Source organism: Xiphophorus couchianus, chromosome 4, assembly GCF_001444195.1.
Source record: "Xiphophorus couchianus chromosome 4, X_couchianus-1.0, whole genome shotgun sequence".
In the NCBI taxonomy this organism is placed as follows: domain Eukaryota; kingdom Metazoa; phylum Chordata; class Actinopteri; order Cyprinodontiformes; family Poeciliidae; genus Xiphophorus; species Xiphophorus couchianus.
The window spans coordinates 25,787,642-25,800,789 of record NC_040231.1 but is presented as its reverse complement, the minus strand read 5'-3'; the positions used below and the strand labels follow the sequence as shown (position 1 = coordinate 25,800,789).

Sequence of the window (13,148 nt, the reverse complement as noted above, 5' to 3'; positions counted from 1 at the left end):
AGCTTCTTGCTAAAACTTTACCAGATCAAATATACCAAAATCAATCAATCAATCAAATTTTATGTGCACAGCACATTTCAGCAGCAAGGCATTTCAAAGTGTTCTACATCATAACAAACACAAAAACACAAAGTCATGCAACATAGAGTCAACAGTCAAAACATTACATTAAGTTAAATCCCAATCTTTAAATTTGTAATTAATTATGTTTCAAATAAACTCTAAACAGGTGGGTTTTTAGTCGAAAAAGTCTATAAAATTTAAGCATATTGCAATGGGTGATTATGAAAGATATAGTCAAATTTTATGTTTCTCTTTGAAAGCCCGTTTGTCCATGCCCTAAAACCGGGGTGCCCAAAGTCGGTCCTGGAGGGCAGGCATCCTGCATGTTTTAGTTCTCTCCCTTGTAGTACCAACAACCTTTTCAGCATGTCCGTGTTCTTCTTAGGCCTTCTAATGAGCCATCATTGAATCCAGGTGCGTTAAACCAGGGAGAGAACTAAAACATGCAGGATGCCGGCCTTCCAGGACCCACTTTGGGCACCCCTGCCCTAAAACAATGTGCTGCACCAAATGTTTAGCAAATATGTTGCGCAGATCAGAAGCTAAATCATCTGAAAATGTGTGTGTTAACAGTCTGATACATACCAGGAGGACATCTATCCAATGACAGCCGGGACCGAACCTGCCTTGTCTGCCAGCGAGTGGCTAAGTGGGATTGATAGAGGTAAACAAAACACTCAGCTGCCTCCAACAAAAAAATAAAATGTAAAAGAGTCCTATAGACAAGAGATCCATCACTTTAATTTGATTCAGGATTTGCCTGATAATACTATGGCTCCACTCGTCATCTGACCACTTATCCCCTCAGGTGTTCACTCTAGACACACCATCTTCTTGCATCACCACACCAATTGTTAATCTATATGTAGGACTAAATTACTCAAAACAAGGAGCATTGCTGCTTCTTTTGTTTTTTTATGCCGGCGAGTGAACAGTCTTCCTGCCGGTGCGCGAGCCGTAAGAGTCGCTTTTCTCGTCCGTCTCTCTGAGAGACAAACCTTTGTGCTTCACTCCGAGTACCGTCCTCATGAGGGATGTCTCAGCAGAAGTCGGTGCCTATGCAGCCAAAAAAGAGAAGCTGATTAAGCTTTCTTCAAGTACGCAAGTGTTTTTGTTTTATCAGCTACATAGTAAAATAAAGTGAAACTGAATTTTTTTTTTAAAGTGTGCCTGGTGGTTAATTAAAGACTAAATTCAACACAGGTTGATTGTAGCATCACAGAGGCCAGACTGAAAATTACGTAACATTTCAGTTTGGCCACAAGTACACTGTACTAGCAAGGCAAGTTTATTGAAATGGTGCCATTTTTCACAACATTTTTAAATCACTACAGTGAACCATCGCTATAACGCAGTTCACCTTTCACGGCCTCGCTGCTTCGCGGAGTTTTTTGTGCGTTTTTTTTTTTTTTCACAGTGTATTGTGTTCTGCGTCCTGATTGGCTGAACAGTCTCCGTGCCAATAACGTTACTGTATTTAAGTATACGTAATACAGCTTGGGAAATTTTGGCAGAAGAAAAAAGAGCGACAACAACAACTACCGATAACTATGTTCTTCTCTCGAAAAAACACACCTGCACCACAGGCTTCAGGAGAAAAAGCCACTAGAGAGCGAAGTCAGGCTGCAGCGTCAAAGTCAGAGGAACAGTGAAATATCCGAGTCACAATTTGTTATACTGTATTTCGTATTGATGATTAAAATTATTATTTTACTCTAGTTATTTGTAAGAAAGGGTTATATTTGTTTTAAAAAAATGCTTAGGTCTGAAAACAGTTTTTGTTTTTTTGGTTTCAATGTAGAGTATTTAATTATGCTGTATAATAATTGTAAAAAATAAAGGTAACTACTTCACGGATTTCGCCTATCACGGGTTCATTTTGGACCCTAACCCCTGCGAAAAATGAGGGTTCACTGTACTTTATTCTCAGCAAAGTATCTGTGCTCCTCAACCACCTCCACTTCTTCTTCCAGGATGGGAATGGGATTTAACCGAACCTTCTTTCTCTTGAAATCTACACGCATCTCCTTTGTGTTTTTTCTATTTCAGATCATTCCACAAAGTGCTCCATCAGATCTTTGTACTCAGATTCTTGTCCATAGACTCAGATACACTGGACAACTGCAGAATCATCTGAGTATTTCTGTAGATGATAAGACTCTGCTTTGTACTGGAAGCTAAAGGTGTATAAAGTGAAAAGGAGTGGTGAGAGTACAGTCCCCTGTGGAGCTCCAGCCACCAGATCAGACACACCTAATCCGTCAGTCTCTCAAACTGTAGTCTGTTGGTTTGTCTGGTAAAAGCAATCAAGATGAGGATTTATGACTACTTGACAAAGAAAATACATCTTACATATAAAACAAGAATGACGCATAGCGTAAAAACATAAAAAACGGAAATGCAATCCCACAAAAAAAAAAATAATTAAATAACATTTTAAGATGTATAATGCTAAAGCATTATCACCAAGATGATGAAACAAACTTGGTCCTGTACAGAAAGCTATAGTGATGATTCCGGTTTTGGTTTAAGAGTCCCAAAAGTTTGTGAATATCTCAGGATTTCAGGTACTTTGTTCAAGAGGAACATAGAAACTAAATGCTGCCTCCTCTCTTGTTTGGCTCTGGTCCTGAGAACACAGAGTGAAGGGGTCTGGGATGACCTGAGGGGACCACATGATTCATATCGTACCGGCAAATCTGAAATGTATTTACATCCAAGACCATTCGATTCCCTACAGTCCATCAGCAAGATTTTTTTACATCTTGCCATTTGACAAACAGGAAACCATTGCAGCAATTCCAGGCCTGGAAAGTCTTAGATTCTTCTTTAAAACCTCCCAGTTTTCACACGATTGACCCTTGACCTGTGCTTCTGACAGACCCAGTGCTGATGTCTCTGAAGGACGGTTACCACAGACCAAACCAGTTAGTTTTTAAAGCCCCAGTGAAGGAGAAGAAGAGTGTGGTGGTGAATGGGATTGACCTGCTGGAGAATGTCCCACCCAGGACAGAGAATGAGGTTTGTGGACCTGCACACATTAAGGCCCTCCACCCCCTTTGTTTTGTTTTTTAGATGTGTCATCTGGTTGAGTTTGTGTTTTTTTTGTTTTTTGTTTTTTTTTACGCAGCTCCTACGAATGTTTTTCCGGCAGCAGGATGAGCTGCGGCGGCTGAAGGAGGAGCTGACCACGAAGGACGTACGAATACGCCAGTTGGAGCTGGAGCTCAACAACCTGAAAAACGTCAGCCCCAAAGACGTCTGACCTCCGAGCCTTGTGGACTGGCAAAGCTGCTTCCTTTGCTCCCCGATTCTGACCTCCAAATAGTCTCCGAGTCCCACCATGTTGCTTTTTTTAAAGAACTTTCCTGCATAGAGTACAAATAAACTGTTGGATAACGTCTTAACCGATGTAATTACTGGATTCTTATAGTAGTATTTATTATCATTATGACGAAGAACGGGCAGTTCAGGGATTTTCAATTTAAAATGTGATCAATTGGGGGGGAAATATAGTACATTTCCTGTTTCCTCTATGGAGATAGCTCTTCATTCAGTCATTTATTTTTAACTTCAGCACATAAACATTTGTGCCATTTTCCCTGACCTTTTCTTTGTGTGGGAATGCCTTGTTAGAAATGCAAAAAAAAAAGAAAAAAAGCCCCTTCACCTATCCTGTGTTTCTGACTAAATCTCCCTCTTTCTCACTTCCTGTTAAACCAAAACAGGATGATAGAAAGACTCCTACCCATCCTCCCCCAGCCCGTGCAGTTTGCAGTAAGCTGCAGCATTATCCCAGAATAACAGAGGTGAAGTAGTTTCACACCTGTCAAGTAGAGAAGCATTTTGCAGACATGGATTGTGTTTTTTTTTTTGTTTTTTTTTCTCTAAAAAAGCTGCTTATCCTGTAACTGCTTTCCTTCACCTGTGGTATAAAATGACTTTTCAACACTGACTCATAGCGCCACAAATCCCGTCTTTTCCTGAGACGAGCGGATCCTTAACTTAGGTTTTTGACTCTGTGTTCAAATAGTGCAAAAGTAGAGAACACAGATGGTAGACATGTGTAACTACTCACATTTGTCCGTTGCTGAGGCTGCATTTTAGTGGGCCATTTTGAAGAATTGAGGATGATAAACATTTGCTTCCATTTATTTGACACATTTAAACTTTTTTAGCTGACAACTTGCCTACTTATTAACCCATTTTTTTGTGTAACAGCAAAAGTAACGGTTTTGATGCTCTCTAGATAGTGCTGTGTGTATGTGACTGAAACGATGCGAAATCTGTATGGAGCTGCTAATTATACGACTGTAACTGGGGATGCGTTTGCTTTTAGTTGTCATTCTGCTTTAGTCACCTGTTTCTAACTCATATGTAACAGCAAACCTTGGCTACACTGCAGTTTAAGTGCCTCTATTTAATGTTTTAGACGGCTCTAAATTGCACTTGATTAGCTGTATTTTAACAGCTGGGTTTTCTATGCAAGCTAAATTTCAGCCAACCTTTTGTTGTCTTTGATTCTGCTTTCTGTAAAGCAAGGCAAAGAAAAAGGAAGAATCCACCAGACGAAAGAGAAGAAAGTATAACAGGTAGGTCTGGAGTTAAGGAGCAGATGCTTTGCTCATCACATCCTTGCAGAAATGTAAAGTTCAGATCTCTAGGATGAATCATCAGGAAGTATAATAGTGTCATATGGTGCATGTGTGTTTGCAGGTTTTGAAAAAAGGCTGCAATACGGTAGACATCGGAAGGGGAGGCAGGAGGTTCTGAGTAGGTAGCCAAATGGTATTTTTGCTTTGATAATCTTGTCAAATGCTTCGAACTTGAATTTTTAACAAATCAATTAAATATGTTTGCATTATGCCGCACCTCAGATTTTGTAAACGAAAAACAGAAAAACTCATCCTTCTGATTGTAAACTTGAGTCTGTTCCCTCTAACTACTCGTTTAAAAATTCCTAAAGGGACAGATTTGATTTTTTTTTTCTTCTTCCCCTTCAATTTGACATTCTAATGTAGACAGTTAAAAAATGAACACAATGATTGGGTTTAATTGTAGGCTAAACATATTTCCTTTGATCTCAGGTTTCTTTGCATTTGGCATGCCAGCTGAGGTCTGTAAAGTCTGAGTCACAGCGCCTGGGATTTTGCAGCTTTTCTAAACATCTTGTCAGAATAAACTGGTGCATCCCCTTCTCTGGAGACTGGAAAATGACTGAAGTGTTTCCCACAAAAGAATAATTTTTTTCTGACTGAAGTGATGAATTTCACAGCCTTTTGAAATTGCTCTAATACGCCTTCCAGCTGATGGGCAGCAGAAATTGCTTTTCTGAAGATGTTGCTGGGCATCACACCACTATGCCGACAAGCACAACCCTAAATGGCCCTTCTTTTATAGAAGTGATTTAATGTCCTTTTATCAGCAGTACATAGCTACTATCACTCCTATTTAAGACATGTTGAGAGTGTGGATGCTGCTGCATTTGTCATTTTGAGAACATAAGAAAAATACCGGAAACACGATTCATACTTTTTTTAGAATTTGACTCTAAAAGCAATAAAATTTATATTTTCATGACTACACTACAAGAACCACACCCACACTAGACTTTCACAAAAAGAAAGAAGCACGTTTCAAATGGCTTATATAAAAAGGATTTATTGAAGTGAATGGGAGAGAAAAAGAGAAACAAAATTTTTATGATGACGCTGGATTTATCAGAGCGAAACATTTCCGAGGTGGGCCAATTCGACCGTTGCAATTTATGAGAGCAAAGTCCAATTCATTGACTGTGTTCCAATTTTTCACACTTTGAAATAACATATTTAAATGCGCATACACTGCAGTTGTAACTTCCAATTACTTCTCTACACTAACACCACCAGCTCAAACATGGTCACCTTCATGTGTCCCAAAAAAAAAAGAGGATAAAAATAAAAACATGGGAGGAAAAGAAAAAACAATAAGTTCTGATGGCAAACATTGTCTTCTCATGGAAGGATTATGCATATAAAGTTCAAATCAAGAAATTTCACACTGCGCATTTTAGATAAAGCAGCATACATATTTAATATCTTATTACAATTCATAGTTTCACCTCAGTTGTCTGTCCAATGTCTGCCGTCATCAAAGAGAATACAAAAAAATAGATTTGGTCATTATTTACAAGAACACGTAATTTCCGAACTATCAAAGCTGAGGGTTTCAGGAGGAGGAGCGGCTTTGACAAAGGCAGACATGTTGGTGCCATAATTTGCTGTTTTTTTTTGTTTTTTTTTTTCCTTTTAAAAAAAGCCCTGCCAGGGTCACACTGTGCACGTTCAGACACAAAGGTTCACACCAGGACAGCAGAGAGTATTGGCTTACCGGTGACACTACAAATACATAACTTGCATCATAAAAGAAAACAAAAGTATGATGCAAAACAATACATTTAAGACAAGGAAATGACAGCCATACATGAAATCCAGTAGTTGACTTTAAAATGTATAAGACATGCACTCTTTTTTTATTATTATTATTATTGTTTTCGAAGGGGAAGCCTTTTAAAATGCATAAGTTATCTGAAACTTGTCTTACATAAACAGTGAGAAAACAAAACGATTTTCTTTTCAAAAAAGATTTTTTTTTTAATCTCTGCTATTGTTTAATTTTATAAAACAGGTGTCCACAAAGCAGGTAAAAGTGGACTGTTGAGACTGGAACATGGGATTATTAGAGGTGCAGGAAGCCGTCCCATCAACCTGACTGGCCAATAATAATAAAAAACAAAATCAACAAAAGAAACACTCCTACTGCAATATGAAACTGGGAGGAGGGGCAGGGGGGTATTTGGGTTTGTAGGGAAGTGACCGGGAGAAACAAGTTTAAAACAGTTCACAACTAGGCTTACGCAGGACTCTCAGTCGTCTTCGTCTTCCTCCCCTTCTTCATCCAGGCTCCGTTTTCTCTTTTGACCTCGCTCTTCTTCTAGAAAATAAGAGTGAAATTAAGCTTCCTATTGAATACCAGGTGAATTTTTCTTCAAATTTGGTGCACATTTTATTATTATTGATCTATTTTCTGAATACGGTGCAGTAAAATTACAGCAGATTTAGCCCAACTCGGTGTCTATTTAACAACCTCAAGTTAACTGCAGCTCCCCCTTATGTCATTATGCAGTTGTTACTGGGCAAGATAAAACTTTAGCGACATGGAAGTAAGTCTCTGATGGGGTTATCTTTTAGATCTTTACTTCTTTCAATGGTTCTATCTTTGGTCCAGTTACACCAGCAAAAACAAGGATGCCAAGATTCAGTTTAGCCCCAAATCGCCACTTCTGCTGATGTTCAGGTCATGGCCCAGTGATTTAACTTTAGTCAGTGGGGGAGTTTTTTCAAATCAATTTAGTTTAATAAAACTGGGGGAGGGAGGCATAAACTACTGCGTGTTAAAGTAGAATCATTTTCACAACTCTGTCCTTTTTTGTTTTGCACAACCAAACCAGTGAAGACATGTTTTGGCGTGAGTGCTAATTGTAGTGTAACATATAAACAGAATAATCAGATTGAAAGTGGGGAAAAGTTCAGGTATATCAACGATCTCCATTTATACTTGCCTTCTTCATCTTCATCATCAACCTCTCTGTCATTCAAGTCTTCCTCTTCTTCCTCCTTCATTCAAAGAAAAGGGTGGGAAAAATGAGAGGGGCTTCCTCCAGCTTTGCTGTGATTTGAAAAAAAATACATATACCTATGCACACATAATCAAATAAAAACCACCCACCTCCCCACTCAGGTCCTCTTCCTCCTCTTCTTCATTTTCCTCTTCATCATCCTCTCCTTCTTCGTCTTCCTCGTCGCCAGGTGGGGCATCCTCATCGTACTCTTCCTCATCTACATGTTGGTAAAAGCGAATGTTTAAAAGTCAAAATTGGTAACTTAAATGGTGCTAAAACAAAAAAAGAAAGAAAGACGCTATCGTCTTGAGCTGCCTTACACCTACCGTCTTCATCTTCGTCTTCATCATCTAAGCCCTCGGCGTAGACCTCGGCATCGGAGTCGGGGGCCTCTTTGTCTTCTTTGTCGTAGCCGTCTAGGTACGTGAGCTGTGGTAAGAGCTTGAACACGTTGTCTCTGTACTCGTTCAGATTTGTTACTTCACAGTTGAACAGATCGAGGCTTTTCAGGGACCCCAATTCTTTCTGCCAAGAGAGAGCAAAACGGTTAAATGGACACTTTAGAAAGACGTGTTTTCTCCACGGACGTGTTTACAGCGACGCTATTTACGGCGTGCACAGAGTTGGAAAGCTAAAATCCCTCCTGCAATGTTTTTGGTTTAAAGGTTTTAAATTAAGAATAATGCACCTCTGCCCCTCCCACACCTGTCGCTACCTACTGCTGATCAGCCAAATGAAAGAAGTTGAAGTCAGCTATTTTACATAAACTATAAAAAGACATAACCTTTTTTCCCCTTACATTGATGTGGACTCAGACTAAATCCTTCCTATTTTATGGCAATTATTACTAAACTACTTTTATTTACCAAATGATAGAAGAAATATAGATTTTTTTGACAGAATTCATTACTTAAAATACAAATATTTACATACACTAAAATTACTGTGCTGTTCAGGACAGAGCAGGTTTGAACTTTGAACTGCTGTGTTGCTGAAATGTGCTACACAAATGAACTTTTATGGCTTGTGCACTTCACAAAAAAAGACGAAATCCCAAGAAAAAAAATAGTAATGTCAGATTTTATGGATTGTTTCTAAATATTTGGTCTCCCATATTTTGTTGTGTGATGTTATTGTTTTAAAGGTTTGAATTAAAATAATTAGATCATGTTACATGTTTTTTTATTTTATTTACAATTTTTAACCATGAAATGAATTTTCACACAAGGGTATGTGATTAGAGTTTCACAACAGCCTATGTCCAGAATAGTGGGGAGAATAAATATGTGTTGGTATTACTCACCAACGGTTCTATTGTGCTAAGATCTTTTATCTTGTTCCCGCTGAGATTCAGATGCGTGAGGTTCGGACATTTATCCGCCAGAACTTCTAACCCTCCTGAGATCCGGTTGTCGCTGAGTTCAAGCTGGTGAAACAGTTAAAACCATTAAAACCGATACGGTCTGAAGTTTTACACTCGTTCAAGGTTAGAAAGACCTTACCTTTTTGAGTTTCTTTAGCTTCGGCAGGTGAGCAACTGTTGTCAGACCGACATTGATTGTGCTTAGGAATTCCAGCTCCTCAAACTCATCCGTTAGACCCTCGATCTTGCCTTCGTTTGAGCGACAGTTGTCCAGCACAAGCTCTTTGACCTGCAGAACAATACATCTGGTTAGCATTTATCATGAAATTTAAAAATTAATATGTGAAAAGATCATATGCAGTGGGCAGAATATTTCAAGTACTTTGTAATGTTACAAATGGACTAGGACTGAATTAAACAAAAAGAAATGTACAAATGTGATTGTCATTGTTTGTTTTATAGAGCAGGTCACTTTTAAATGTCAGCCATCCACCCTGGGCCTGCATAGCCCCCACCCAGCCCCTTTCACATCTAGGCAGAACATATTAAGCAGCATATTTAAATAATTGTGGACTGTACATTTGTTGGGGCAAAAGATGCAAATCAGCTGATTTTTGGGATTTGTGATCTTATTATTAGGGGCTAATAATTAAGGCTTTGTTTAAAAACCGTTTTATTTTGAACCTAAACTTCAAAGTTCAGCAATTATTTTCTAGGGGTGCTTGTATGTGCATTTCAATATCTTTTTTTTTTTTTTTAACGTAATGCACTGCACAGTACACTAAAACTCAATGATAGACTTTTCTGACACAATTCAACCTTCCTCCAAATAGAGAGCTTAGGCACAGCTCTGTCATAAAGATGATAAAATACCGTCGCGGTCCTTGAAAGGAAAGATAAACATGGGGTGTGGCCATATTTGGCGGTGGACGGAATGAAAGTAGAGCCAGTTTTTTTTTGGTTTGTTTTACACTTTCGATGTTGTTTTAGTTGACCTTACGATGTTAAACGTAGAATTGCGGTGACAGGTGTGCTGTTATCTGACGTTTCATTTGGACCTTGAACGTGTCTCTGCCCATCAACAACAGTCAGCGGTCAGAACACATCTCGCCGCTCTAAATATCGCGATGTCTTGGGTCTTCTTTCATTACGTAAATAATAATACATTTAGATCTATTTTTAAGACAAGCCGATCAAAAGTGCGCCTTTGCTTATTTGTGAAGTTGTTGATTGAGCAGTAGGACAGCAGGAGACGCGTGTGTTTGGTTTCCGAGCGGCGCAGATGTACATTTTGAGAAAAGAAAGCAGTGGGAGCTGAGCGGACCTACGAGTCGTGTACAGGGTCATTTGTGAGTAGGAGGGGCCGCTAAAGCCGATTAGATATCCGCCAGGCAAACGTTTCATTGTTGCTTCACCTAAAGCGTTGTCGGTCGGGACTAACGACGAGTGTAGACCGCTAATAAGATGAAGGTATGATAAACCGTTCGTCGTTCGTGTCAAAAGGACGGGGTTTCGGTGTGTTTCGAAATGCCTTTGTTTCTGAGTAAAATGGCGGCTTGTCCTAGTTCCGAAAAACTGGAGCAACAACAACGCAGCTGGAGCGCTTTTTCCGAGTTAGTCGACTGGTTATCCCTAAAAAGAAAAAAAAAAGTCCCCCCAACGGTGGTTTACACCGACCCCGGGCGAGTTTACGGTTCGTCCCTACTTGTGTTCGCCCAGCCTGAGCGGTTGTTGACGGTCCGTACCGAAAGCGTGTTATTCCGGCCATCTGTACGAACCGTGGAGGCTTTGGGGGAGGCTGCATGCAAACCGTGCAGCCTCCCCCATTACAAGCTGCTTAACGTTTCAATGCACTCCATGCCGAAATAACCCATTTCACCTGGACGGCTTCAGGTACGGTTTCTACAGGTTATGATCTGTATGCATCGTTTGATCATTTCATGACTTCCAGTATGCGCATCCGCAACCCGCCAAGTGCACGACTTAAAATATTAGGTGGACGAGTTTACCGGCGAGACCCGCAGATAGCCCATAAAACAGTCAGCAAATGAGAACAGCGTTGGGTATTGGAGAGGAAACGGGGTTTCGCAGACGAAAAGTTACAAATATGGCTCCTCGTTGCTTGCCGTGTTTATAAAAACTGTGCTGCGTCCTGGAAATGTTGGAGCGGCGCAGAAAGTTGGAAGCAGAGGACCTGTCGAGAGTAAACACGAAGCCAAAAGCAACAATGTGACCCCCGCGTCTCCATCATCTTTTAACTTGGAGGAAACTTTGTATCCCCCTCCCCACGCCAAGACATCACGCGAAATATTCTCCATTAGGCAGCGTGAAAACATCGCAGGGGGAGATGCGAGGCCAACTTACGTCCGACGGAGTGCGGTTCCGCAGCTCCAGGTGAATTCTTTTCTTCATGTCCATCCTCGATCGGCGCTCAGATGATACGATACACACTTTTTAATAATTACTGCAAATGCAACTAGCACCTCAGGAGCAGACTGCTGCTGTTCATTCAAACTTGATCCGCTCGGTGGGCGGCAGCACGTTTCAGGATTGTCGTCACCGCCGTCCAATGGGAAGAGCCGATTAAAGAGGGAAGGGATTTACAGACGCACAGCCCAATGAGGCCGCTCTTATACAACTGGGTGGGGTTTTGTTGTGAAGTTAGGTTGTTTGTTAACCAAAGTTTACATAGAATTAACGATGCTGGGTATATATATATATATATATATATATATATATTAAAATAAAATAAACTATTTTTTAAAAAAACTTGTATTGAAGTTTTTAGCAATTTAATAAGAAAAATAATTCTGAAACGATGCACAAAATGCAAAAATGTTATTTTAAAACACGAGTATTAAACATCATTTTAAGTCCACATTTGTGCATCGAAATACAATTATTTATTGGATCGATGTAATCCAGTTTTAAATGTGTTTAAACTGTAACCGGATAATCATAATTACAATAAAGGCTTAAAAACAACTGTGTGTGTGTAATTAATTTATATCATGTTTCACTTATTGAAATGAGTTACTAAAATAAATGGACTATTCAGTAAGATTTTAAATTATTGGTGGAAAGAGCGACAAAAAGGTTGCATCGGAAAAATAGATGTATAGATTATTTAGGAGACATAGCTGATGGTCATTCTTTGCAGGGGTTTAAAACAAACTTTAGGGTAAGTATTTTTTAGTAAATCCCATATTGCCACACTGCAGTATCAATATATTTACAAATTTTTATCAGAGTTAATGGTTGTAAACGACCGCAAAGAAAAAAACTTGAATAATTAGATAAAACTTCAACTTTAAAAAGCACTTTATCTACAGTTCAAATGTTAAAGAGTGAGCTTCCATTGAATCAGTGTTGAAGTAGATGAACAGGTTTTTTTTGACATACACTCCTGATCAAAATCTTAAGACCAGTCCAAAAATTGTAAGAATTTGCATTTTGCACCATTGAATCTTAAGAAGGTTCTAAGTAGAGCTTCACAATGTTAAAAGGACAAATCAGTGCAAGAGACAAGAACATTTGAGCAGGGAATTGTCTGAAAACTGCATTTACACTCAAACATGATTTCTTCAGCTGATCAAAAGTTTAAGACCATAGTCTTTAAAAGCCAAAAGCTGTGCAAACATCTGGATTCCATGTCATTTTCTGTGAAGTCTTTACACTGTCAAGACCTCCTGATGGCAAAAGCAAAAAAGCTCACTGACTTTGAACGTGGTAGGATTGTTGAGCTGCATAAGCAAGGCCTCTCACAACGTGCCATCGCTGCTGAGGTTGGACGCAGTAAGACAGTCATTTTGCATTTTTTAAACGATCCTGAGGGTTATGGAACAAAAAAGTCAAGTGGTAGACCCAAAAAAATTTCACCAGCTCTAAGCCGCAGGATCCGATTGGCTGTCCGTCAAGACACGGGACGATCCTCTACCCAAATTAAGGCCATTACTGGTGCTGACTGCAGCCCAATAACCATCAGACGGCATCTGCGAGAGAAGGGCTTCAGAAACAAAAAACGTCTTCAAAGGCCACGTCTTCTTCAACGCCACAGAATTG

At 39.5% G+C, this 13,148-nt stretch overlaps 2 protein-coding genes across 8 annotated transcripts in view; one reads left to right on the top strand and one right to left on the bottom strand.

Moving 5' to 3' along the window:
- The window catches only part of coro2ba (coronin, actin binding protein, 2Ba), a 36,719-nt gene extending 30,730 nt beyond the window's left edge, over positions 1-5,989 (top strand). For 3 of the 4 annotated variants that reach the window (XM_028014184.1, XM_028014183.1, XM_028014181.1), the window contains exons 10-13: positions 637-727; positions 2,945-3,084; positions 3,194-4,655; positions 4,780-5,989. In XM_028014184.1, coding sequence (XP_027869985.1) covers positions 637-727; positions 2,945-3,084; positions 3,194-3,328 — 366 coding nt within the window. In that variant the 3' untranslated portion in view covers positions 3,329-4,655; positions 4,780-5,989. The remainder of the gene's footprint in view (positions 1-636; positions 728-2,944; positions 3,085-3,193; positions 4,656-4,779) is intronic. The other variant, XM_028014182.1, reaches the window with a different exon arrangement.
- anp32a (acidic (leucine-rich) nuclear phosphoprotein 32 family, member A) lies at positions 5,709-12,052 on the bottom strand. Of its 4 annotated transcripts, XM_028014189.1 has the most exons (8): positions 11,451-12,052; positions 9,226-9,375; positions 9,027-9,149; positions 8,050-8,248; positions 7,831-7,940; positions 7,664-7,718; positions 7,024-7,035; positions 5,709-6,163 (listed from the first exon to the last, which is right to left on the bottom strand). In XM_028014189.1, exons 1-8 carry the CDS (start codon positions 11,502-11,504, stop codon positions 6,057-6,059), a joined length of 810 nt encoding a protein of 269 aa, XP_027869990.1. In that variant the 5' UTR covers positions 11,505-12,052; the 3' UTR covers positions 5,709-6,056. The 4 variants fall into 4 exon arrangements, with proteins under 4 accessions (XP_027869990.1, XP_027869988.1, XP_027869986.1 ...); XM_028014187.1 differs by having other exon boundaries at positions 5,709-7,035; positions 11,451-11,848; XM_028014185.1 differs by lacking the exon at positions 11,451-12,052 and adding an exon at positions 10,792-11,444 and having other exon boundaries at positions 5,709-7,035.
- Between the last annotated feature and the right edge of the window lie 1,096 nt (positions 12,053-13,148).